Here is a 27,849-nt window from a genome sequence, read left to right as displayed (position 1 = left end):
TCCAACCGACCTCAAGCTTCAGCTCTATTCCTCACTGGCTGCATCACTTCTGGCAAAGGCAGCGTCCTTATCAGTAGAATGGGGACAGTGGCACCTGCCTCACCTGTAAGCTCCTGTGCACATGGGAGTTCCCTTCCATTCTGGAGTGATGGGAAGGCAGGAATCAGTGTGATTTCACTGGTGAATTGAGATCTTCTTTTGGCAATAAGTCACCCTAGTGAGGGAAGTGGTCTTTAAAAACAATAGCAATTTATTTGTCTCCTGCAGTAGAGCTACAGACACAGGGAGCAGCCGCCTCCACCACTAAAATGTCCTGGAGACTCACTAACACATCAGCACCTCGGCATTGATGGAGCAGAGAGCACAGGGAATCTGGTCCCCACCCTGTGGATGCACCCTGTCACCTCGGGGGCAGCCTGCCTGGCCCGGGGAGCAGCAGCCAGCCCTCAGACACAAAGCCCTGGTGCAGACAGAGCAGCTTGCAGGGGCCCTCAGGCTCAGAGGCATGCTGGCTGGCGGGGTGGAGACCAGCAAGCCGCAACTATAGCCCCGGCAGGCTTTGAGCTCATGTTAGGAGAGGCCGATGGGCCTGCTGTGGGGGCTTCTCAGTTCTGCCGTAAGCTTTTTAATGGAAGTTCAGGGTTCGAAGCTCATTGTGCGCTGCAGTTGGACTCTCAGAGAGGCCCTAAAGTGGCAGAGGCGGTAGTCCTGGGAGCGATTCTCTCTGCTCTGACTGCGTGACATTTAACGAAGATATTAGCATGGCTGCTTCACTGTGATGGGCCAAAGTTTGGGCTTCCTCTCTTTCCTTAATTGCATCTCTCTTTTTTCCTCTTTAACTCTTGCGTTATTAAGTCATTGGCTGGCACAGTCATGAAATCCATCCAGGGAGGGACCGGATTTTGATAATTGGAGTTGGAAATGGTGCCCTAAAGCCATGTTTTCCAGGCTCCTGCCTCACACAGATTTGCTGCTGTGTGTGTGTTTTTAACTGTATGTACCGAAGATGGACATAGGATAGCATAATGAACCCTCATCACGGGCATCATTAATGATCACCTCATGGACAATTTTGTCTCACCGCATAGCCCCATCCACCACCCCTCATGTTATTGTTAACATATTTTCCCATTATCTCCCTATTCCCTCATGCTGCCCCTTTGTTGTCAAGTCCTTCCCTCACCCTCAACTCCTAGCAGCCACTGTTCTGTTTGCACTTCCTCTAGTTTTGACTTGTCCAGAGTGTCAGATACATGGGATCATGTATTGTGTAGCTTTAGGAATCTAGTTTCTTTTAGTTCATATTTAGTTCATAAGCGTTTGATATTTATCCATGTTGTTGCATGTATCAAAGCTTTGCTCCTTTTTATTGCTGAGTAGTAGCCATATTTGGTGTTTGAAGTAATCCCTAACATTACTGCTAATGGTGGCATATTCATCTCTATAATAATTACAGCATATTGGTACTGACATATTAGACACATAAATCAATGGAACAGATCGAAAGCTCAGAAATAGACGGTGTATATGTAAGTATTTCACATATGGTAGTTATCAAGGAGTAGGTAGGATTATTCAGTGGTGCTATAACAATTATGAGACTACTTTAAAAAGTAAGACAGAGCTAAGCCAGTGTGGCTTAGGGATTGAGCATCACCACATGAACCAGGAGGTCACGGTTTGATTCCTGGTCAGGGCACATGCCGGGGTTGTGGGCTTTTACTGGGGACATGCGGGGAGCAGCTGATCAATGATTCTTTCTCATCATTGATGTTTCTTTCTCTTTCTCCCTCTCTCTTCCTCTCTGAAATCAGTCAAACAATCAATATGTGTGTGTGTGTGTGTGTGTGTGTGTATATATATATATATATATATATATATTTTAAAAAGTAATATAGAGTTATATTTATAAGCCACATCATACATTAAACATACTTCTGCACGAGTTAAGTATTTAAATGTATTCATGATATAACAAGAGCATCAAAGGCCAATACAGGTGAATATTTATTTCTTCTGCAGTCTCCAATACCAGAACATCTGATATTCTCCAGTGGCAATTCTGCAGAGTGGGAAACAATTCACAGATTTTACCTTATATTCAACAATGCCCAAACAGCCAAAATAATTTAGAGGTTAAAATAAACTAGAGAACTGTTAATAACTAAAAATATAAAAATGGGCTAATGTCTTTAACGGGTTAAGAGCACTTACACGTTAGGATGGATAAATAGTTCACTGATAAAGTGAGTGAAGGATATGAACAGGCCATTTACAAATGGAGAAATGTCAGTGGCCCTTTGAACTTATGAAAAACATGCAACCTCATCTAGTATTCAAATAACTTAGAGTTAAAACAATGGGCCTCTGCATTTTACCAATTAAATTGAGAAAGATTAAAGCAGTGATCCTTCGTACTGGTGAGGGTGCCAAGGAAGTGGACAGTCTTAGATCTCATAAGGCAGTGCTACTTGGAACAGCTGTCCCGGAAGGCGGTGTGACTATATGCAGATGTAAAATTATGCATGCCCTTTGACGCTGAAAGTTCAACTTTCAGAACATTATCCTAGGGAAACAAATGTGGATATGTCCTCAGGTTTATCTCCTTGCTGTATAAATAGTAATCATGAAAACGAAAAAAAAAAAATAAGAAAAAAGGTTTGGTTTAGTAAATTATGGCATATAAAATGGTAATCATTACAATTAGGTTTTAGAACGTTTAGTGAGAAATATGCCTGATACAGTAATGCACTTTAAAAGCGGGTTGAAAAGCTTTTGAGTTCACATTGGTTCCAATTAATTTTTAGAAAATAAGTTTATATACCTATCAGTGGGGGAAAAGGTCACAAAATCCATATGAACAGTGGTGACTCTTGGAGAGAGAAGATTAAAAGAGGTTGTGTTCTTGTTTCTAAATTATTTGCACTAAAAGTGTATTATTTTTGCAATGAGAATAAAACTAAGAAACCTGATTAGATTTATATATAAATATATGTAGAGTGCTCCAATATAGTGTACACACCTTTCAGAGATTAATTGCACTAAAAAAATGCCATGTTGTCAGATGCATCAGTGCTAGTGAGAATTTTGACTATTTAGGATTTAATGGTTACCTGAAGAGTTACTAGTTAATGTGTATCAACAGTTACAACCTGATAAAATGTGTGTTGTAAAATTGTGAATACATTTTATAGGCACTCTACTCTTGCTAACAATAATAGCTAATATATATTTCGCTCTTAAAATGTGCCAGACTCTTTTCTAGGGTCTACATGTTTATGGTGTCTTTGAATTCCCCTACGAAATTTTGCGAGGGGTGTGTGTGTATGTGTGAGTGTGTGTGTGTATACCAAGATTCAGAGTACATAAGATAAATATGTTATATTTTTTTGGAGGGGGTGCCATGATTTAAGAACATTTCTTGTGTGAGTAATTTTAATGAAGGTTTTGTGGTCTGTTATCCCCTCCACCTCAATTGCACCCTTATTTTGTGTGGCAGACTCTTATGATGCTCTTGTGGGTACCGAGGCTCCCAAGGACCACAGCAAGTGTGAACGCAGCATGTTGTCTCAGTGATATCTCCTTTTATCCTGGAGCAAATTGTAGACTCCCTGAGGGGTAGGTGGAATGAACTCCCTTTAAGCCCACCCTCCAGCCACATGCTTTCTCCGGCCTAAGTTTTTAATAAGAACTAGACAGCAGTTTCCCTGTCTTGCATAACTTTTGTTGCCAAAATAACTAGGAAATGATAAAGGAGAATATGAAAATTGCCATTAATTCTACCATCAAATAGGTTGCTGCTTCTCAACAAATTCCTGGTGCACAGATGTTGCCAAACAGGAGCATTGCTCTGCTTCTTAAGGCATGCCTCGCGGAGCCTCCCTGGGCGGTTGGGAAGCTGCTGAGAGAAATCCAAGGAAAAGCTCAAAGGAGGAGATCAGGGCAATTCTAGTGAATCTGAATTAAAACAGTTTCGGACTCCCAAGTGTGTGGCTGTCCTCCGAGATGGAGGGCTGGGGTGTGTCACGTGATGTGGCCTCGGGCTTCTTGTGAAAAATATCTTCAGCTAAACACTAGCAGGGATTCCAGGGGATGAGGTAACCAGCTTTACCATGTCAGCTTAAAGGTTCAAAGGTGTGGTTGAGGCGTGGAGGGAGCTGTGAGGAAGAACAGGAAAGGAGAGGAATGGGAAAATTAACAAGAGCGTGAAATAACGATTGGCCTCAGCCTATTTTAATATGTGTTTTTTATTGATTTTTTTAGAGAGAGAGGGAGAGAGAGAGGGAGAGAGAGAGGGAGAGAGAGAGATAGCAACATCAATGAGAGAGAAACATGGATCAGCTACCTCCTACATGCCCATGACTGGGGATTAAGCCCACAACCCAGGCATATGCCCTGACCAGAATTGAACTGATGACCTCTTGTTGCAGGGGATGATACTCAATCCACTGAGCAACACTGGCTGGGTGGTCTCAGCCTATTTTAACAAACCAGACAAATCCGAATTATAGAATTTTGCTTGAGCTGGCAACAATAGCAATGTTGTGGGGTTTTTTGTTGTTGTTTTTAGCACAGTTGTTGAATGTTTTTCTCCCCAAGGTAAAATCCAAAATGTTTGTATGAAAGTAAGTGAATGTAATCTTGCCCCCGCAAGGCCCGGCCCGTCTCCTGCCTGAGGGCTGGTGTTAAGTTAGGAAGGTGAGATGCGCAGCTGCTCGGGTGCAGCCCCGGTTTGTCAATGCTGGGCGGGTGGCAGAGGCCTCCATGGGAAATGTGGCAGGACGCCCATTACTCCTGGAGCTGGGCACCGTGCCACGCCCCCTTCCTGCATTCTGTACTCTTACTGTCCCATCACCCTTCCAAGGCCCTGGGAGGGGCCCACGCAGCGTGTTCCTTTATCATACTTTCCTTTTGGCTGGGGGTGGGGTTGAAGGTGGGGCTTTTGGAGTAGACATGGCATTTTAGGATCTAGATTAAATGGAAGTTGAAATTTTGCTAGGTATATATATATATGTATATATATATATGTATATGTGTGTGTGTAATATATATATACACACACACATATACATATATATATACCATATATATATACACACACATACACACACATATATTTCATATATAGTATATATGTTATGTATAGTATATATAATGTAAATACTATTTATACTATGCATATATGGGTGCATATATACACTATATAGTATATGTAAGCACATGCATATATGTAGTTTATATCCACATATAAACGTATTCCTTTTTTTTTTCTTGTGTATAGTCACACCATCATTAACTGCCCTAGTACGGACATGACTTGCAGGAATACAAGTCATCAAAGCAAATGTTATTTGTGAATGCTGAATACACAGAAACACTTGTAATGCCCCGAAGTATTGCAGACCATACATGAAAGAAATTTGATAGTGGTTTCCCCAATTCTAGAGTTTCTATAACATTACATAAATAATGACTTGTGAACTTGAAGGAAACTTAGAAAAATATTATTAATAATAAATGCATTTCAATCCACTTGCTAGAAGGGATATTGGAGTTTCTTGTCTCTATAAAATAAAATGGTACTGTAAAATTAATGTCATGAAAAGGTAATTGAGGGAATGCAGCCAGGGAGGTAGGGGAAAATATTCTCAGGAAAATAATTAATAACAGTTATTTTTCTGGATTGCACAATGTTTGAGTAACTTGTAGGCTGTTAGAACTTTGTTTTTGTAGTGATTTTGTTTTCCACTTCAAATAAATAGTTTCTCTCCTAAGTTTGTACTCATTTCCCTAAATAATGTCTAAGCTTCAGGCTCCACAGCACTCACTGTGCTCCTGGGAGGGTAATGTTATTATTATCTTCTTACAGATGAGGGAATTGAAGCACTGAGAGGTTAAGAGGCTGGTCCAAGGCCACATGGTCACGTGGTGGGCTCCAGGATGCCCATCACCCATACCTGGTGCTGCCTTCCCAGTGGGTTGTGATCGCGATGTGTTTTTACTTCTCTCTGTGTTAGTGGGGTTGCGGCTGCTGGTGACCAGAGCCCTGGAGACGTGGGAGGGCTCCCTGCCCCCTGCTCTGCATGGTCTTTGGCTTGTTGCTTCCTCGAGAAGCATTCCTATGCTTCCTATGGTACAGAACTTCCCTTTGACCTGGCTTCAGGTGAGTCAGCTCCTGGGGGAAAGTTGTACAATCCCGGCTGCGGCTCGTCCTCACCTGAAAAACCAGCCTGACATTTCCCTCTCCTTTCACTCTGCCCCCAGCTCTAACCTGTCAGTTTGGGGCTCTCCCAGGTGAGAGAAGGTCCCAGGGCCTCTGGGGAGGATGGTTAGAGGAGAAAAAAAACCCCAATGAACTGATACAGCCTTAAAATGCTGTTCATGGAGATGGGGCAAAGGACACCCAAGTCAAGCATCCTTCATTTTTACACAGCTCTTCCCTCCAACAGCCCCTGACATTCCAACTGGCAGTTACTACCGAGTTTGCCAGAAATTTATCCACTTCCTCTCACACTGCGCAGTCCTCTCAAGAATGAATTGAGTGGTACATGAATTGCTGGCCTTTGGGGTGGGCCCAAATTGTCTTGCATCCTCTAAGTCAATGAAAACAAAATATAGCAGTGTAGTTTTGGTGTTTGCAAATTTTACTTCCTTTTAGCCATTTCAGTCATTATTGAGGTCGAGGGTTTGAAAAATCTGCATTTGTCCACTTTCTCACTAATGCTGGTCTTGATTCTGATTTTTGCATTTTTACTTTCTCTGAAATCCTTTGTTAACCCACAGATCTGTCATCCAATCCTATTGTCTTTGCATCTTATATGAGTTTCTCCTTGTAGCTTTCTCTTCTTGTTTCACAAAGGGCTGGGTCTCTGCATCCTATTGAGGATGCTGAAGGTTTTCTAAGGCATCTTCAGGTTCCTGTAGTAGGTCAGTTTTAGAGGTCTTCTGTTTAAGTGTCTGTGATGATTTTTCTTTTTAGATGTGATGAATTTTTTTGCTTTTTCTTTTTTATTCACTTTTTAAAAACACACAAGAATTTTTATTTTTTTCCTGAATATTTTATTTTTTACTGTAGGTAGGAGACACCTGGTCTCTCTAGTTAATTCCAGGCAGAAAGGACTCACCATTCCCTGCCCACCCCCTCCCCAGATTACAGCAAAGGTGGTCTGCCATTTGCATTGTAAAATCCATTTCAGATTTCTCCAAATGCTACTGATAGTTTTATTGTGAATCCTTGTTTTCACTTCTGTTGGAAGTTTTCACATTTTCCAGTGTTTTCATAGGCACTGCAGTGAGTTTCTGAGATAGACTGTCAGGAGCTTCCAGCCAGAAGCATTTCAAATGGAACGTGCGTGGCCAAGGTCACGTGGCCAGTTGGTGGCAGAGCCAAGTCCATAATGCAGGGCTCCTTTCTCCCAGGCAAATCTTCCATCTTCAAGACCACCTGCTGCTCTCATCCTGTCAGGACCTGGGCTATGATGTGATTTAGCAAGTGGCGGCTTTGTTAGAATCTCATTTCTGTTCCAAAGAGTTTTAGCCTGAGGTAGAGTCATGCTGGCAGGGCCGCACTCACAGGATCCTATGTTAAGGCCTTTGCAGATTAGAAAAAAATGTGTATGGAGCTGAAAGTTGCTGAGTGCTTGTTCCAAAGTAGAGAAACATGTTTATGTGTCCTTGCCATGAATCCCCAGGCATCGGAGGGTAGGAGGGAGGCAGTTTCTTGTGCTTAAGAATCTTAGCGACTGCCCTGGTGTCTCTTTTTCAAATGTTCATCAGAGGCTACTTCCTTAATTATTAGGACAGTGCCCACTTCCCACTTGTGGGTGCCTCTGTCTTGGCATGATGTACCCAGAGTGTCAACAACACTTGAGAGGAAGAGAGGACAGGCTTACTGATTTAATGGGATGACCTGCTAGCAACACTCTAATTGCCGTTGACCAAGGGCCCAGCACCATCCCTGAGACCCCAAAACACGCTGGGTCCACCACTCCTTTTGGACAGATCCAATCTTGGCATTCTGGGCATTTGAGATGTAGCTTAGTTGAGGATCCTTTATGCTCTGGCCTTAAAAAGTCTTCATTGTACATTTTAAAAGTTATTTTTATTTAAAAAAAAATGAATTTATTGGGGTGATATTGGTTAATAAAATTATATCGGTTTCAGGGGTGCAGTTGTATAATACATCATCTGTATATTGGATTGTGTGTTTTCCACCTCAAGTCAAGTCTCCTTCCATCACCATTTATCCTCCCTTTACCCTCCCTTTACCCTCTTCTACCTCCCCCCATCCCCTTTCATTCCACTTTCAATGCACATTCACCAGGCCGCGGTAGTGAAGTCTGACTGGCAACCACAGACAGATTTGCCAAAGCTGACCTGTTCCGAGGGAGCTTTCACACCAACTGTGCTTATGATAATACTCATAATATTTTATCTACACAGTTACCAGTTTGGTGATTTATATAATGCTGGGTACTGTTATTGAGTTTAATTGACTGTATGGAACCCTAACTTTTCCTTTATGTAATTAAACGTTAATATTCTTATAAGCACCGAGTCCATAAACCAATGTCTATTAACCAGTCCTAGAAGTTTCTTGGGTTTCTGTGTGCACTGCCCTGTGCAGTGAAGAGAGGATGGTTTTGAGGAAAGGGAACAGAACAGAACTCGCAAATCTAGGGGCCTTGGACCGGATTCTTATCTCGTTGGAATCTCAGTGTCTTTGTCTTTAAAGTGAGAATGAGTAATTCCTGGATCACAGTTGGTTGTCATGATTAAGCGGGTTTATGTGGACTGGCGGGCCTGATGTGAGGCAAAGAATTGCTGCTCAGCCAGATCACTTGCTTTGTTCACCTTATGGGTCTGTTTCTCGAGTGCCTACCGCATTGTGACAAGCTGGGAAGGCCCTTCCCCGCCTTAGTTCTCCCCATGCTTTCATTGCCAGGTTCCCACATGAGCACATGAGCTTCATGAAGAGGGGCCACAGCTGTTGTTGACCCCTGTGCTCTCTCTGGTGCCTGGAGCAGTGCCTGGCTCCCAGTAGACACTCAATACAAGGATCCTGAGTGACATTCAAGCCTAGGTTGCATTAGATCAGAGTGGATAATGAGGAGTGGGAATTGCCACACTGGGAGTTCACCAGTTTCCATGCAGCAGACATTCTGAGTGATATGGTCGAGAGGGCTTGTGCTCTGCAGTCAGATGGGAAGGAATTCTGTTCCCCACGCTGCCCTTTGCGAGCGGTTGCCTTGAGGAAGTTATGTAACTCCCCTGAGCCTCAGTTTCCAGACTTGCAAAATCACATATTGAACCCCAAAGAGCACTGACAGGGCCACTCTGAGGGAAGATACGACAGTGCTGTGAGTGCCTGGATGGTCCGAGTTACTGAGTGGGCACCAACGGCTGACTTTTCCCATGCTGGAACTCAGGGAAGCTGTAAATGGCCCGAAGGTGCTCTCTCCCAGGGATTTTTGATGATTTTGAAGTGATGATTGCAAGGGTCCACTCTTCGCAGGGCTAGGTGGGAACACCTGGCTGAGGTCTCCCCTGAGGTTCTCCAAGCCGGGTCACCAATGGTGCCGAGATCTGGGGTAGGGTCAGAGCCCCGTGTGGCCCATGGGACTGCACATGACCTTGAGTTACCAGGGCAGTGAGTGGAGATGCAGGAAGCTGACTTTGAGCTGACCTTGTTGGCTAGACCTATCAACTGAGTCTCAGGACATGTGGCTGCTTCTCTTTTCCTCTGAAAAAATTACATGTTAAAAATAAGTCACTTTTGGAAGATGAGGTTTTTAGGAAGTCAGATATTCCTATAGCAGTAGCAACAACACTTAGGCAGTAGGGCCTCAGTTCAAATCACAAAACGGCCAATTCCTAGCTATGAGATTTGGGCAAGTTATTTAACCAGTTCTGTTTCATCATGCATAAAGTGTGGATAGCTATCATGCCCACCCCCTGGGCTCTTTGAGCGTTAAGTGAGATAATCCGTGGAAATGGCTTAGCACAGTGCACAGCTCATAGTAAGCATTCGGTAAACGCTAGCTGCTGTCCTTATCATTCCCACTTTACAGATGAGGAAATAGAGGCTCAGAGGTTTCTTTTATTCACCCGAGGTCACAGAGAAAGTGCCAGAACCACATTGTGCATGGCCCTCCGATGCCAAGTCTGCATACCTGACACTTTACCACACTCCATTCATGAAGCATTTATTGAGTTTCCCGTTAGCTCTCGAGCATCGGAGAGCCAGGCTCTTTGTCCTGAGGATTCAGTGGCAAAGAAAAGGGACACCCACTTCCTGCCCTGGAGAACTTAGACTGGTTGTGGGAAGACAAGAAAAGAAGTAAAGAAACCGCTGCGGAGTTACTAAGGGGTCTCAGCAACAGCCCCAGGGAGCAGAAGCAGCAAGTCAGGGTGGCAGAGAATTGGAGAAGTGGGGAGGCGAGTTCCCAGGGGTGCTCAGAGGCTTCTCTGAGGAGGCGGTGCTGGTCTTTGATGTGGCAGATGCCGGGAGCCAGCCCTGGGAAGCCACATGAAACTCCAGTGCAAGAACATTCCAGGCACGGGGCACAGCAGTGCAAAGACCCCGAGGCCATCCAGAGCTTGCCGTGGGCCTCGGAGGCCTTCAGAAGATGCCACGGCTTCTGCCAGAAGCCCGGGCACAGCTGTGAGTAGAGGAACTTGCACTCACCTCTTCTCAGCAGATCTGAAGTTTCCCCGGGATGGGTTATGACCTGTGGCCAGCTCTGTCTTTCATTGCTCCCTCAAATATAAAAATGAAAGGACATTGCCATTGCCTGAGAGAAGATGAAAGATGCTATTCTGGCTTCTGAGTGGGCAGAGCTCTAGCCCGAGGCCAGGAGAGCTGGTTCCGTCCAGCCCTGCACGTCTTTCTTGCAGCTTTGTCCTTTTTATGCCTGTTTTCCCACCTGTGAACCAGAGGATTCCTTCCCTCTTCAAACATGGTGCAGCAGCTGAATCGCTGAATCGCCCCCCTCCCCCCCACCCCCCCGGACCATTTTGGGGCTGCTTTTCAGGTGGGCGGGCTCTGAATTGAGCCATTTTCACTTGTATCTGAAGGTGAAGGCTCTGTCCCCTGTCCCCCTCCTCTCCTTGGCAGGATGGAGCTGGGGGCTGACCCCACTCCTAGACTCCTCCTTTGCTCTTTCCTGCCAGTCACAATGCGAGACAGCATCTGCCAGGTTGCCTGGGGCAGAGAAGTTGGCTCTCCTCTGAGCTGCTCTAAGGTCTGCATGCAGTCCAGTGCCTGGAAGGAGGGGCATGTGAGAAGATGGACATTGGCCTAGCACCCCACTGCGTCTTCTTCTTGTCTGACATCCAGATGTAACCTGCGGAAGGACACAGCCACCGTCTCAGAGGGTGTCAGAAATGGATGTGCCCTTGGGGAGGGTTTAAGTTATTGCCATCTGTTACATGGGAGAAGTCTCCTGCCCGAGAGGTTAGGTGACTTAGCCAAGGTCACACAGCAGTAAGCCGTGAGTGAAGTTGGATCAGTAGCTTATCACCAAAGGCACTGCTGATCCATGCACGATGTGATGGACCAACTCAGAGAGTTTGTTTAAATCTTTTGTTTTTGAGATTGTGTAACCTGAACACATATAGCATAGTTCTCTTTCCCATTTCGAATTTATACCTTGGGCTTTAATATTATTTGAACCAAACGTATTTGACACCTACTGTGTGCCAGGAACTATTCTAAGTATTCACAGTATTGAATTTACTCAATCTTTATAAAACCCTGAAGGGATGGACACTATTATTATCCTCATACAACAGATGGGGACATTGAGGCACATTGAGGTTAAATAACTTAACCAAGGTCACACAGTTAAAAATAATAGCAGAGCTAGGATGCTGACCCTGGAATGGCCACACTTGAACCCCTACCGATGCTGTGTTTCACTGGGCAAAGAAGGTCACCCACTGTCCCGAGTGGACATGCCTGGGATGGTAGATGATCACCATCCTTGAACTTCCTAGTTCACAGATGGAAAAGCTGGCGCCTGGAAAGGGCACAAGAGCATTGCCTCAGGTTCCAGAAGGTGGCTGTCTCTGTGAGCCCTGACTTTTCCCGATCCACGGCGCTGCCTTGGACGTCAGACATGATTCTGGGCTGGAAGACACCCAGCAGCAAGTTCATTATTCTCCCTTGAAGTCCCGAGGCTAACTTGCACCTTTGTTGTTTTCATTCCTGGATTTATTATAATCGGCCAAATTAACCTGAGTTGCCTCACGGAGTCTCTGGGAGAAGGAACCAGTAGAGCAGATCAGACACTGTTTCTCTGGTCCCTGAGGAATGCCTACGCCCACGGAGAGACATCACCTTATTTATAATAAATTCGCTGTTCGGAGAGATTTAACACATTTTTTTTCTTCTATTAGGACTATTGTTTCTATCTGTTGAGTCCATGAGTGTTTGACATTGGATGACTTTATAAAACATTCTACTAATTGGATTTGTTAGAGCAAATAAATCAAATACTAATTGGAACGTGCCCGCCATTATTTTTGCTTACTGAATTAGATATAATGGTGTGAAGGCCTTCTTATCATATTTGTGCACTTATTTAAACACCCCTCTGGCATACACTTCTGCAAATTCAATTAGATATTCAGAAAAGGAATTCGATTTATGCAAGGCTGGTTTACATTCATTCGGGGGGCAGGACTCGCCTACCCGCGACAGGCTGCTCACGATTAATAAGCCACACTTAGATATGGCCCTGCCTTCAAAGCAGTCGACAGCACGTGGACGGAATCCCGATGATTTGGGGGTTGGCGTACTTTAGCGTTGGAATGTGTGTCCACAGAGCAGGGCTGGCTTCATGGGTGTGTGACTTGTGCAGTCACACAGGGCTTGGCACCTGAAAAGGGTCCCTTGCTCTGCTATTGGCCATCTTAATTGTTTTAAGCAAGAGGCTCAGCATTTTAGTTGTGCACTGGGCCCCACAAATTGTGTAGCTGAGATCTGCTCTGGTTCTCAGACCTTCTGACTCAAGGAAGAAGTCTTTGATTTGAGTCTTGGCTCTGCTCCTGATTGACATGTGGTGTTGAGTATGTCACTCGCTCCAGCCTTGGTTTCCTCATCTGTGAAACGGGAAGACTGCTGCAGAACTCCTTGCCCGTGAATACAACATGCTATGATGTAGGTGAAGTGGTTACTTAAATTCAGGGAGCTGTTGTGCTTTTTTGTATCCCTCATCCTATGGGCCAGGAGTGTAACTTCGGAGGCCAGTTGGGCATGTGCTCCCCTCGACTTCCCAGAGGAGAGAAGAAACAGGCTACTGACTGAGAAATGGGAAGGGGGAGTCGGAAGCACATGGCATCCAACACTCAAATGCTGAAACGAGGCACTTTTCTGTGACCGTGTTAACATTGGAAATTTTTACCGCATTGAAGTGAAGGCCAGCAAACTACAGCCTGCAGGTCAGGTCTGGACCTTCACTGGTTTGTTCTCAGCACTGAAGGGAAGAATGGTGTTTCCTTTTTCAAATGGTCAGACAAATTATAAGAAGAATACTATTCTGTGACAGGTGAGCAACATACGCAATTCAAAGTGCAATGTCCATAAATTAAGGTTTATTAAACACAACGCGGCCCATACTTTCTGTACTGTTGATGGCTGCCTTTGTGCTACCATGGCATTGCTGAGTAGTAGTGACAAAGACTACGGCGGTGGGCAGAATTCTACATTGGTGCCCAAGTTTCCTGACCCCTGGGGTTCATATCCTGTGCAATTCCCCCCTTGGGTGGGACTGTGAACAGGATCAGTGTCACTCCTGTGATGAGGTTAGGTGAGCAAAAAAGACAAAGGAATTTCGAAGATGTAATAAAGGCCCCAAAGCAGTTGAATTTAGTTAATCACAAAGGAGATGGTATTGGATGGGCCTGCCTGAATGAGACGAGTCCTCAAAAGGGACTGTACCGGGCCAAAGGAAGGGATTTGAGGCATGAGAGCGCTGCTTATGGCAAGGACGGGGGTGGCTGCTAGGGGCTGAGAGTGGCCACTGGGTGACAGCCAGCCAGACAGCAGACACCTCAACCCTATAACTACAAGGAACTGAGTTCTATCAAATACCACTGGAGCTTGAACGAGGACCCTTATCCCAGAAAGGAATGCAGTTCCCTTACACCTTGACTTCAGCCTTGTGAGGCCCTGAGAAGAGAGCCCACCCCAGCCTTGCCGGGATTTCTGACCTGCAGAAACCATGAGCTAGGAAATGGGTATTGCTTTAAGCCCCTAAGTTTATGGTAATTTTCTTGGTAACAATAGAAAACCAGTACACCCATAACGTGAAAATATTTACTCTCTGGCTTCTTATGGAAAATGTTTGCCAACCCCCGAGTCAAAAAACAATACAAACCACTTCTACGACATCTCCCTTTCCAGGGCCCCCTAACCGTTTAGTCCTGCTATGTCTTGGATCTGTCTGAATAGTTTCCAAGTGTGAGCTCCCTACACGCCTGGGATGACTATGTGAGACCCAACCCATCCACAGTGGTTAATAGCATATAAATTTCAGGTGTGCAGCTTTATAATGTGGCATCTCTAGGTACTGTGTGCTCACCACCTGAAGCCTGGTCTCCCTCGGTCACCATGTATTTGACCTCTTCACCTCTTCATCCTCCCCCAGCTCCCTTCCCCTCTGCTAACTACCATTCTGTTGTTTGTGTATATGAGTTTGTTTTTCTGTCTGTTTTGTTTGTTCATTTGTTGCTTTTTGTTTTATATCCCACATATGTGTGAAATCATAAAGTTCTTGTCCTTTGTCATTTGACTTCTGTCACTTAGCATAGTACTCTGAAGATCCATCCATGTTGTTGCAAATAGCAATATTGAATCTTTTATTTTTTTAATGACTGAGAGGTATCACTAATCTTATTACTGAAGGTGACGTTTCTCTTTTTCCTGAGATCTCCAGCTGGGCCTGTCCCTTAGGAGCTCTGATGACAAGGTTGTATGTGTTAAATGCAGAGAGCAATGCTTCCCTTTGGAGCAGGGGTTGGCAAACTGTGGACCCTGGGTAAAATCTGGCCCGCCACCTGTTTTGATAAATAAAATTTTGTTGGCACACAGCCACACCCATTTGTTTACCTGTTGCTGCTGGCTGCTTTTATGCTCTAATGGCAGAGTTGAGTAGTTGTGACAGAGACTGTGTGGCTACAAAGCTGAAAGTATTTACCATCTGATCCTTTACATGAAAAGATTGCTGACTCCTGACTTAGTGGTGGTGGTTGAACTTACCGCCATTTATACACCCACATATATAAACCATACTTACATAGGTCAAGTACGGTGCCTGCAAGATAGCAGAAGCCCCACAAATCTTTAGTTCCTCTTCTGCACTTAATTCTGTTCAAGAATACACAGGATCATATCAGAAATGCAGAGGCAGACACATTTATATTTCTATTGAATTCCATTCCTCTCTCATTTTCAAAAGAAGGGCTCATGTTTAAAAAATATTCTGATTGGCACTATAAACTTTATTTATGCTTTAATGTATCCTAAAGTATGTATCCTGCACTATTTTTACTTCCCTTACAGATGCTGAAATGCTATACATTACCAAACCCAAATGGATTTTCAAAATCCAATTTCCTGGCTACAGTTTTCCATTTCTCTGTTGACTTTATGCTTGACTCACATCAGAGCATCTGAGGCCGTTGGCACATTTTGACTTCAACCTGTCCAGATAAATAGCTCCTCTGTCGGGTGCAGGGAGGTAGTGCTGGGTCCTTGGCCTGTGACTGCACTGCCCTGTCTGCCCTCAGTTATGTGGGTCTTTCCCAAACCAGAACCTGTGCTCTAGAGGCTGAGCCCAATTCCTGGGGTGAGGGTAGGTTTAGGAGGGTTTTGATTTCCCCCAAAATGATTGTGATGGGGTTGACATCAGTTAAATGGGGCTGTTTACTCTTTAAAACTGAATGAGGTGAGCAATCACACAAGAGTCTTTAGGGGAATCTCTCCCACCATAAGCCTTCTGCAAGTCGTCTGCCACAAACATCTGCAGAGGTGGCCAGGTGTTGATGGCAGGCTACTTTGTCAGGTGTTGTGGCTCCAAGGAATTGCACCAAGACAAATAAACATTTTGGAAAGAGCAAGAAGAGCTGCAGTGAGACTCAGGATCATGGGTTTGACTATTTCGTGCTGTCCAGGGGCAGGTAGCCTCTCCTTTCTTCTTTTTCTGAGTCTCTCAGTCGCTGATCCTCGGGCTGGTGGCATGGCTCTGCATCTCTGTGGCTCCTGTGAATTCCCAGTCCTTTCTGAGTCTCTGGAATCCTTAATCTTTGTCTCTAGAAAGTTCCTTGATGATCACCTTGTCCAGCCCCCTGCCTTGCACTCCAGAAAATGAAGGCTCAGAAATGAGGAAAGGATGTGAACAAAAGAGACTGTTCCCAGTGGGTGGGGGGTAGGGAGGTTGCTATTAGAGTGTGTAATCTGAAGCTCATAGACTCTATTTTTCAATCTGTTGATTGAGAAGAAGAAAACACAGAGAGGATTACTTAAAAAATATTTACTGAGTATATTTTCTCTCCAGGATGGGCTTTTGAAACTTATCTCTGGGTCAAGCCAGACCAACGGGAAGCAGATTTCTAGGCTGCATCATTTTGTTCCCAATGAGTTGCTTTTTCGGAATTGTGTGTTTGGGTAATGCTATCAATTTGTATTGAGAATGATTATGAGGGATTGTCTCATGAAACTGGCCATGCACCCTTGTTGTTGGATGCTGTTTCTGATGGTGTTCATTATGGCGTATGGGATTTCTGTTAACAGTACTCCTGTGGAGAAATTCATGTGTGATCTAAACACCTGGAATGGTTGTAATTTTCCTGATAAATTTGGGTTTTACTGTACAAACACAGAGTGTCCAGTATCTGAACAAATTTCCCACCCCCCCTTTTTTTTGGAGGGGGGGCATCAGAAGCTCAGAGCCCAATCTGTAACCGCCTTTCAGCAGGTGGACATGTAGGGAATTGCAGCGCGGACTTGCAACTCTTCCCTTCTGCCCTGCTTTTCGTTGTTTTCCAGGTCTCAGTTCGCTTTTCGCCACCATGCTTCTGTGTTTATCAGGCCACCTTGGTTGGACTGGAGTTAATAATGGGTAGACCAGGTAGGCAACATGCTTGGAATGGAGTCTATGTTCTTCATCTACACAAAACACGGGGATACTTACATGGTCATTTAATTCTATCTTGCTGTGTTAGGAGCCCATGGAAAAGTCATGAACCTGTGTTACCCCAGGAGTTTGGACATATATATGTGATAAAGTGCAGGATGGGGACCTGTTTCTAGATATTCTTCTGTAGGGAGGGACACCGAGGTCCCCTAAGGGATGGCAGATTCTGAAAGAGTGGGATAGAACCCACAGGTGGCCCTGAGTGTCCCAAAGAAAGAATAACTCAAAATAGGGTGAGAGGCTGCTTTGGACTCCACTGTAAGCCTTCTCCTTGGCGGGGGAGAGGACTGTGGTCTGAAAATGGGAGCTGGGTCCCAGGGGTCCCAGGCCTGCTGCTGTGGGACCCGGTACACAAGAGCAGGCTGTTATCGGAAAAGGCATCTGCTCACTGGCTGAGGCTGAAGTGACCACTGGAGCTCTGCAGGTGGAGGTGGCAAGGTGCCCGGGGTGCGCTGTGAAAGGTGGCTGTGATAGGTCCCCTTAGAGGGCTAGGACCCATCCACTCTCAGCTCAGGGTTAGCTGAGCAGGCCACTCACCACTGGCAGAGGCAGGAGGTGAGGAGTGGGCAACTGGTCCAGCAGACTAGGGACAAATGGTTAATGTGACCTTGCTTGGGACCTGTAAGCTGGGCCCAGAGGTGTAACTGGGAGCCCTCCTAAGTATTGTCTAGAAGAGGCAGATAATTGGTTTAATTAGACCATTGACAGAAAGTTATTAATAACTTCTTCTTTGAGCTTTGATATATCTCTGTGAAGGTGTTTTCTGCATTGTATCTTAAGTGTATGTTGGTCGTCTTTCTCTGTACTTTGCAAACTTTATGAGGGTAAGAATCATATCTGTTGATTCTGTGCCCCTTTGTTAACTGTTTCTAGAATAAGCAAGGGAACTGATTCAAATGGGAGAGACCCAACCACTTTGGAAGTTCTTATCTTTCTGCTCTCCTCTCATCACCTTATAAATGAAAGATTTGGCCCTTGGTCTGGGGGAGTACATTCTCTCTCTGGTCTGTTAGAGAGAGCATGGATTCTGTGGTTAGGTTGCAATGGATTTAAACCTGGCTCCAACACGTCCCTTCTGTGTGACCTGAGCAGGTCACTTAATGCCTCAATGCATCAATTACCTTATTTAAAGGAGGGATAAAAATCTACCTCACAAAGTTGTGCGAATTAAGTGAGAGCAAGGAAGACGGCATGTGCAACCTGTGCCTAGTGTATTCCCTGGCATGGAGCAAATGCACAAGAGAGCATGTTTCTTTTGTTAGTCAGGATGGGCAAGGCTCTGCTGTGGTAACAGCTAACCACTAATATGTCAGTGGTGTAAGACAAGAAAAGCTGGTATTTTGCTCTTGAAAAGCGGAATGCCAATATTACTGCTTCGGTGACTCTCTGGGTGCCTGTCTTCCATTGAGCATCTCAGGAATCTAGATAGCTTTCTTCTTTTGATGCCACCACCTTCAACAACAACTGTGAAGATGAAAAGGGAGGCTTTTTATGGGCTAGCCCTACAAACAGTGGATATCCCTTTGTTACACATTTCCAGGATTTATCACGTGGTCTTCCCCAGATGCAAGGTGTCCTGGAAACAGTGTCCTTGTGTGCACGAGAGAGAAGACCCAAGCAGCGTGCTGTACACAGGCCACTGTCTCAGCCACGCTTTCCGTCTCTAGCCCCAGAGGCTGTTTTTAGCTTGGCATTGATTCTCAGTCAGCAATTCCCAGGAACACTAGGGATGCTGCAGGCTGCCCTTGCTTATCAATTCCAGAGAGCCCGGTCTGCTGTCGATGCTGTTGACCTGATTCATTTGTCTCCTGCAGGCTGGCTCCAGTGAGCCGTGGCGATTTAGGGAAAGGAGGGTGACCTCTTAGAGCCACTGCAGCCGCTGCGTGTTTTACATCTTAGATGCAGCGTGTTGTGTTTCCATATCTGGGGCATTCAGTCTGCTGTTCTGGTCAGAGAAGGTTTCTAGAAGGGACTTGTGAGGATCTTTTGGGATTTGTCAGGCCTGCAGTGTGGGGAAGGAGCTTTCTAGGTATAAGGGGCAGGTATGAGACTTGGAAGAGCAGCTGGAGCTGTGGGGGACTGGCATGGGCTCCTGGTTGCTCCCGTGTAGCTGGCCTGTGTCAGGCATCCCATTACAAGTATTGGTTCATCCATTCCATATTTATTAAGCCCCTACTCTGTGCCAGCACCATTTCCACTTTACTGTCTAGTGGAAGCGGGTTGATTGCCTCCCTTCTTGCCTTTCAAAGGCCACCTTTCCCCACTGTATCATGGCGAAGTCTCTTCTGTTACCTTTTTTTAAAAAATTGATATTTTTTTTATTGATTAAGTTATTACATATGTGTCCATATCCCCCCATTGCCTGCCCATCCCACTCTTGTACTTGCCCTCACCCCCCTGCTGTCTCTGTCCATTGGTTATGCTTATATGCATGCATACAAGTCTTTTGGTTGATCTCTGCCCCTTACCTCCACCCTCCCCTACCTTCCCTCTGAGGTTTGAGCATCTGATCGATGCTTCTCTGTCTCTGGATCTGTTTTTGTTCATCAGTTTATGTTGTTCATTATAATCCGCAAATGAGTGAGATCATGCGATATTTATCTCTTCTGTCACCGTTTCCTGGCCTTTCCTCTGGTCTCCTGGGCCTCCCATCCTTGCCTGCTGAGTCCTGTTAGTCCACACTAGCCATTGCCCTTCTTCGCTCAGTTCCCCGAAGCACGTGGCTGCCCAGTCTCACGGAGGAGCGGGGAGTCATGGAGGGCTGTCATAGAACAGAACAGGGAACTGTTTCCAGTTCATGGTCAGACAGGCCTTCTGGACCATCCCGACTCAGCAGTCTCCCACCCACCCCACTGCAGCCTTCCTAGCAAGCACTGAAGTGTGTGATTACTTACCAGTGTCCTTGGTTGCTGTCTGTCTGATTAAAGCGCCATAGCATGCCTCTTTAGTAAACCACCATATAGCTAAGAGCTAGTACTCTGCTGGCTCTATGCTAAGTGCTCAATTAAATAACTGTCAGATTATTGAATGAACAAATGAAAGCCAATAGATATTTCAGTTTCTATCAATGTATCATCCACTTCCCATCACAGGAAAACAATTCTCATTAGCCATCACCTTCTAGAGGTTTCTGCTCTCCATGGTGTTTCTTGGACCTCTCTCCTTTCCTCCTCTCTCTGTCTACATAAAACACCCCACATTTCTGTTACTTTTTAGTATAAAGCAATTTCATACTCAACTCGCTTCCCAAACACGGTGCTAGTGAAAGAGGTTCAGCCTTCCTTGGCCCAGCCCGAGACTCATCGGGGTGCCAAAGGCCCACCTTCCAGGTTCCCATGCACAGCAGGGAAGGGAGGTGGAGAAAGCTTGGACCTCCCAGGTGTCCTTCCGCGGTGTTGTGACCGGATTCTGTATTGAACCTGTCGGCAGGACTCCCACCACTACTATGTGGAGGGAATCCCAGGTGAGGGCTACATCGCAGGCTTTTGTCCTCTGCAGCTGATGGAGACGATGGTGATGGTACCTGAGAATGCAGATGCAGGCGAGGGCTCACGGGGACTGGTTTCTGTAAGTCGAGCAGAACCTGGCTTGGATGTGTGACAGAGACCCAGTGGGTGTTTATGGTGATGTGATGAGATATGAACACTGAGGAGACAAGAAAGGGGCAGTGGAAAGATGGACTGGGTGTGTGTGGGGGGGTGTGAAACCGGGTCTGGGAGACCATCGGAGGCTGCTGCAGACCTCAGTCTAGGTGTGGCCTCTGCTCTGTACCCTCCGGCTCACCTGCAGTGTCCTTCCTCCTCTTCCCCATCCCTGGATGCTCGCCTCCTCACAGCCCTGATCGGTGCACCTCCTCCTGGATATTGTGGCTCCTGTTTCTCCGGACAGACCAGCATTTCCAGTGTTACCCCGAGGGGCTTACCACACATAGCATGTGCTTAGAATAAATTCTTGTCAACATCGAATTGACACAGCTTGTTGTGAAATGGTAGATGGCTTAGATTTGAACACTATCAACATCGACTTTATTATTTGCCAGGCGCATGCTTATCTAATTCTTCACATATTTGATTTTTACTTTATGAAAATGATATTTCAAAAATCACTTTTAGAGGGGTGGAGGCAGACGTTGAGAACTTATTCTGTGCCGGTTACTTTTCATATGTTATTCCATTTCATCCTCATGATATTTCTGTCAGGTGGATCTTTCCCTCCATATCACAGGTGGGGAAACTGAGGTACAGATTAGACAGACGGCTGAAGCCCCTGGCCCGGGCTGACGCAGCTTTGCAAAGCTCAGATCGTGCCTGGTTTTGCGGGACTCCGAAGCTGGTGCTCTCTGCTGCCTTACAGCATCTCTCTGTGCTGCAGGAAGTAGCCACAGAGGCATGCCCTGGCATTCATTTCTTCCTGCTTAGAATGAGACGTCACTGTTTACTTTCTCGGGAAGGAAGATTAAAATCAATGTAGCTAGCCTTATTAACTTTTTAACATAGGGGGGACCTGCAGATGCGAGCGCTTTTCCTGAGAGCACCAAAGCAAATATAAAAATCCAATTTGCTTGCCCTTATTTTTAATCTTCTCCAGAGTTTAAAATTCAAAGCTGTAAATGATGAGACAGGAGTAACGAACCGAGCCCCAGACACGAGGATGTATTTACCCATATCTCTTTTGTTTGCAGGTGGCTGTTCCTTTGATGAGCACTACAGCAACTGTGGTTATAGCGTGGCCCTGGGGACCAATGGATTTACCTGGGAGCAGATTAACACGTGGGAGAAACCAATGCTGGACCCAGCTGTGCCCACAGGTAGGTGACCCACTGTGTTTGGCACAGGTAGGTGAGCCACTGTGTTTGGGGCTGTGATGAGGATGGTATCTTCTATGATGACTCATGGGAAAGAACTTTCTGATGGGATAAGTTGTCTGAGAGAGCAATACACAACTTTGTTGGTAGTAAGTCCCCCATTCCCAGAGGTATGCAAAGCAAGGCTGAGTGAACTCTTAAGAATGTGGTAAGAGTCACATGTTGCCTGGACTCAGGAACCTTTAGGGTTTCTTTTAGCTTTGAGATTCTAATCTTTAGCTCAAAGTGGAGCATCACGATTTTGCTTGGGAGCCTGATAATAGTGGCATTTCCAGGGAAGAAAGAGCTTCTGAAGAATCTGAGATCATGTTTTTCCCCTCAGGCCACATAGACACAGCTTATATGTATGTAGGGAAACTTCCACAGTGAAAATATTACTCATGAAGTTAATGTCCAGAGCTCCTGAATACCACGTTTATCCTTAACCAATGGGCTGAAACCATAATGTGTACCCTTGATGGATACCTGCATGAGGCAGGCCTATGAGATGTGTTGGAGGGGAGGTATACCTGGAAGAGGTGTGCTCAGGGTAGGGTATGCCTGGGTGAGTTGATGTGGTAAGCCTGGAAGAATTACAGCTCCGAGAACATTAAGATCACCTCTCTGTAAAATGTGATCCATGCTTCAGTTATCAGGATAGCTGATTGTTGGATAAGGGAAGCCATCTTCCACTCTTCCTCCATGACCATGAGCTCTCTCTAACCCCCACACTGTCTTGGCTTTTTAGCAACCCTCTTGGTGCTCTTTCTCAGGCTCCTTGGTCAGCTCACTCTGGCCATTAAACATTGGAGTTCTTCAGGCTCATTTATACTCTTTGCATGTGTCTTAGGGTTCTCCAGGGAAATAGAACCAATAGGATATATAGGGACATATATATATAAGATGAGATCTGTTATAGGGATTGGCTCACATGGTTATGGACAAGCCCCATGAGAGGTCCAGGATCTGCACTCTACAAGCTGGAGAATCAGCAAAGCTAGTGGTGGGATGGTATGAGCCCTGATCTGAGTCTGAAAGCCCAAGAACCAGAAGCACCAGTGTCCAAGGGAAAAAGAAGATAGATGTCTCAGCTGAAGCCGAGAAAACAAATTCACCCTTACACTGCCTTTTTGTTCTATTGGGGTCCCCAAGGGATTGGCCGATGCCCACCAACATTGAGGAGGACTGTCTGTTGTACTGAGGTCACCAGTTCAATGATAATCACTTCTAGAAACATTCTCACAGAACACCCAGAAATAATGTTTTGCCAGCTATTTGGGTATCACTTAGCTCAGTCACGTTGACACAAAATACTGTAAACCATCCCACCATGGGTGACCTCAACCATGCCTATGGCTTCAGTTGCATCAGACATCTCTTCTGAACTCTACATTTACACAATCCACTGTGCATGCCTTAGTGGATTCTGGGGAGAGGGATCTTCCAGGGTGTCACTAAGCTGAGAACAGAGAAGATGCTCAGATGTGTCTAGGGGAGGTTATGGTCTTTGTGGCCGCATTGACTTTAAGTTTTGCTCCAAAGCAGGAAGCTACTAGATGGCTCAGTATAGTTCCTACTATGGGTGTAAATTGTTTTGATAAGTTCCATCTGAGTGTAGACATGAGCCCCATGTATAATAAAGATGTGCTGTGCTACAAAATTGAGCCTTTCATATCTGATGGGATCTTCACTTTGCATAAGCAGAGTCACCAATAACTACACATGCCCATTAGTACAGTGACCATGGGACAGCCTTTTGGTGAAAAAGAACTCCAAGCCTTATGGTGGCCTCCAAGGCCTGGCATGGCTGGTCCTGCCCATACTTCCAGCTGCACCATCTTCCATTGCCCCCTGTGCTCACTTCACACTGACTTTTGTCAGTTTCTAGAAGGTTCCATGCCCTTTTCTGCCTCACTTGAAAACAGCACTCTTCACATAACCTTTTTCTCTCTGTTCTCTTGTACTTTCCCTTCACATCTCAGCTTAGACATCACTTCCTTGTGGTAGTTCTCCCTGGGTACCCACATCTGGGTCAGCTCTCTGTACATTTCCCATCGCCCCCACTCTCTTTCTCAGAACACCAACCACTGCAGATGCTATTGGTTCAGTGTATGTTTTACTCCCAAATGAGAAGTTTCACGTGAATAGGGACCATGACAATCTTGTCTGCAGCTTTATCTCCAGTGCCTAATACAGTGCATCGTACATAGTATGTACGAAATAACATTTTTGTTAGATGAATGCCTATAGAGTCTTTATCACATAGTTTTAAATGAAGGAATGAATGATAAACATTATTAAATGCCATTAGCCTTCTGTGAACTGACCACACATTTTTAGTCTTTGCTACCATCCTTCCATTTTACAGATCAGAAAATTAAGGCTCTGAGAAGCTCAGTGACATTGCTGCTTTTGCCACCGTGCCACTGCCCCTCCCCAAAGGGACAACTCTGGCTTCTGATCTTAATTTTCTCATCCCCTCATTACGGTAGACTGTCATTTCATAAATATTGGATTGTGCTAATACAATCTTCGGAGCTTGTCTAAGTAGAGACATTTGATAACAATCACTGAAATTGTTCTGTCGTGATGTGCCTGTGGATTTCAGTGGCGCCCCGCGCTTCTTAGGCAGAGAGGCATGAAAGTGAATTTGGATTAGGAGAAATTGTTTGTTCTTCCCATGGGCACAGGCTGAAGTCTTACTTTTTCTTCTGTAAAGCCAGCAGTTTCCATCGCTTTGGAAATCTAGCTTGAGTCTATGTATTCAGATGGTCCATCAACTTTCACTGAACTGCTTCTGTGTGACAAGCTCCGTGTTAGACCCTGGGTAAATCAGACCATGTCATTTTGGGCATTTATCCCTCTGGTGGCTTTCTTGGTCACATAGGATGAAATCTGAAGTCCTGGCTGTGGCCTGCATGGTCCTATATGATCTAGTGTCTTCTCTGAGCCTCCTTTCTTCTCTCTCAAAATGCTCCAGAGGCACTGGCCATTTTCAGTTCCTTGGGCACATGTCAGATTCTCTCCTCACTCAGGACCTTTGCATATTCTGTGCCCTCTCATTGGAACTCCTTGTCTCTCTCTCTCTCTCTCTCTCTCTCTCTCTCTCTCTCTCTCTCTCGGTTAATTCTCACCTGAGGATATTTTTCTCCATTGCTTTTTTTAGAGAGAGTGGAAAGGAGGGAGGGAGGAAGAGAGAGAGAGAGAGAGAGAGAGAGAGAGAGAGAGAGAGAGAGAGAGAGAGAGAAACATCGATAGCAGAGAGACACATCAATTGCTTGTCTCCCACATGCATCTGACCTGGGCCGGGGATCGAACCTGCAACCCAGGTACATGCCCTTGACTAGGAATCAAACCCAGGATCATTTGTTGCACAGGCTGGAGCTCTACCCACTGAGAAACACAGGCTAGGACTCCACTCTTAACTTGACTGATTTCTTCAGGTCTCAGCTCAAGTGACTCCTTCTCAGGGAGACTGTCCCTCATTGTCTATCTAAAGAAAGACTCCCTCGTTCTCACTCATCGCATTGTGTTCTTTGCTTTCAAAGTCCTCCTCACAGACACACTTATTCCATACTCTGCCTCAGCGGAGTGACTCAGTTTCCTCATCTTTACCATGGGAACCAGTGTGAGAATTAAATGGGATGATGCCTGTGTGGGTGAGATGTGTCCACACATAATGGGGCTTAATCAGTGCTGGCTCCCCTAGATTCTCCTCTGGTTCTTACTGTCTAAGTCTGTTTTAGAACCTTGCCCCCTCCTTCGGGCTCACCTGCCACCGATGCTGCTTGACCCAGGTGAGCCTTCCAGTGGGAGGTCTGCCTTGGATGCTGAGGACCTGAGAGACCGTTCCATCCCCAGGATTCATGTTGCCCCGAGGCCTGGAGCACCTCCCACATCTATCTCGGCTCTGTTAGTTCACCGTTACCCACACCAATGTCGCATTCTTCTCTTCATCCCGCTCTGTGGGAAAAGTCCGGGCTAGCCTATCAGGCTTCAGGCCTGGTTCTCCCCCAACCTCATCTTCACTGGGGCTTCCACAGAGGAGTGGGGTCATTACAGCCACAGACCTTCTCTCCAGGCCTCTCTCTTTTCCATGGAGCTAAGCGGCTACCACCGGTTCCTCACTCTGCCTTCCCCTCTCTTGGCATGGTTTCCACATGACCACGCTGAGGTGCAGCCCAGGGCCCCGCAGGAGATGCATGTGCCGAAAGTGTCGTTTTAAAAAGGGCTGAAGTCAGAGATAACGAGGCTTGGGGGGTTTCCTTTGAATGCTTGCAGGACATTATTTGAAGTTGTTGGAATGAATTTGGATCGAATCTCAGGCTGAAAACCAGGTGCACGAGAAATACTGCATTTACATCCCCTTGAATCTCACCCTGAGCCTCCACAGAGTTAGATACCTATTTCCAGTCATTATGCCCCCCTTCTCTGGGGGTCTACAAATGTCCTGGGACTAGGGCAGGTCACTGTGGTTTCCTCTGAGAGTCACTGTCACATTTCCTGTGGGTCCTGTGGATCCTGTGGGTCTTGTCATTCTGCCGCCTCTTTCCCAGGCTTGGAGCCTTGTCCCAGGTCCAGCCAGCCCAGGTGCATCACCCAGCAGCCCTCTGGCGCCAAGTGGTGTGGGGCCATCAGATCCATTTCTTCCCCTTCCCAGTGTGGGAGAACCTCTCCATGCACCTTCCCAGCCCTTCCAGGCACACCTGTCCTGGCCCAGCCTCTCTGGGACCCACAGCATAATCTCTTCAGTAAGTGTGGCTTAGAAAACACCAGGCAGCTTCTTGTTTCCAGCCAAACTTTCTGGAGCAGAGAAATACCATCTTAGCGGTGGCCTTGTTGGAAGGGGCAGGTGTTGGGAAGAGTCAGGGAGAGCAGACACACAGGCACCGCACGCACAGGCAGGAATAGCCAGCCGCCCGGGCTCCGTGGAAGCAGGCATGTCTCCAGGAGGGTCCTGGGCTCCTCCTCCCGGCCCCTGCGCCCTGGGCTGTGTATTCCCGCTTTGCTCTAACTGCGGATATTTACAGAGAGAAATGCGGGTCTAGTATGGGTTGAATTGTGTTCCCCAAAGAGATAAGTTGAAGTCTTAACCCCTAGCACCTGTGAGTGTGACCTTATTTGGAAATTAGGTGTTTATGGATGGAATCGAGTTATGATGAGGCCGGGTCACACTGGGCCCTCCTCCAGGATGACTGGGGAAAGAGAAGAGACACTCAGACGCACAGGGTAGGTCACGTGAAAGCACAGGCAGAGATCGAAGCGATGCTTCATTAAGCGAAGGAACGCTGTGGATTGCCAGCAGGTGCCAGAAGCTGCGAGGTGTAAGGAAGGATTCTCCCTGGAGCCTTCAGAAAGTATGATTTCCTGCCATCGCCCTGATTGCAGACATCTAGGCTATGGAACTGTGAAAGAATAAGTTTCTGTTGTCTTATGCCACCCAGTTGGTGGTAATTTGTCATGGCCACCCTAGGAGACTCTCACTGGCTCACTCACATCAGCACCCTGGCACTATCACCTTTTCTATGCCAGATCTCACGCCAGAGCACTGTGAATATCGCCTTTGCTTTCTTTGAAGAGAACTGGCACTCACTGTGTGTTCACTCTAACCAAGAATTGGGTTTGGCATTTTCCTATGCATTTCATCTAATTCCCGCCATCCTGTGAGTTCAGAGATACTGTCTCCTCATGGGAGACCTGGAGGAAGAATATTATCCACATGCCAAACATGGAATCCTGGAAACTAGCCCAGGAGTTGATGTTGGGACAACGCCTTGTGAGTTCCAAATCCCTAAACCCAAGTCAGGA

At 46.0% G+C, this 27,849-nt stretch overlaps 1 protein-coding gene across 19 annotated transcripts in view; it reads left to right on the top strand.

Moving 5' to 3' along the window:
• PTPRT (protein tyrosine phosphatase receptor type T) overlaps window positions 1–27,849 on the top strand; it is a gene marked incomplete at its 3' end in the record, with an annotated part of 976,718 nt that overhangs the window by 252,546 nt on the left and 696,323 nt on the right. For all 19 annotated transcript variants that reach the window (XM_080686646.1, XM_080686642.1, XM_080686645.1 and 16 more), the window contains exon 2: window positions 21,880–22,005. In XM_080686646.1, coding sequence (XP_080542772.1) covers window positions 21,880–22,005 — 126 coding nt within the window. The remainder of the gene's footprint in view (window positions 1–21,879; window positions 22,006–27,849) is intronic.

The sequence above is a fragment of the Plecotus auritus genome, assembly GCF_963455305.1.
Source record: "Plecotus auritus genome assembly, chromosome: 8".
Taxonomy (NCBI): Eukaryota; Metazoa; Chordata; class Mammalia; order Chiroptera; family Vespertilionidae; genus Plecotus; species Plecotus auritus.
The sequence above is the reverse complement of the archived record's forward strand: the minus strand, read 5'-3'. Positions and strand labels throughout refer to the sequence as shown.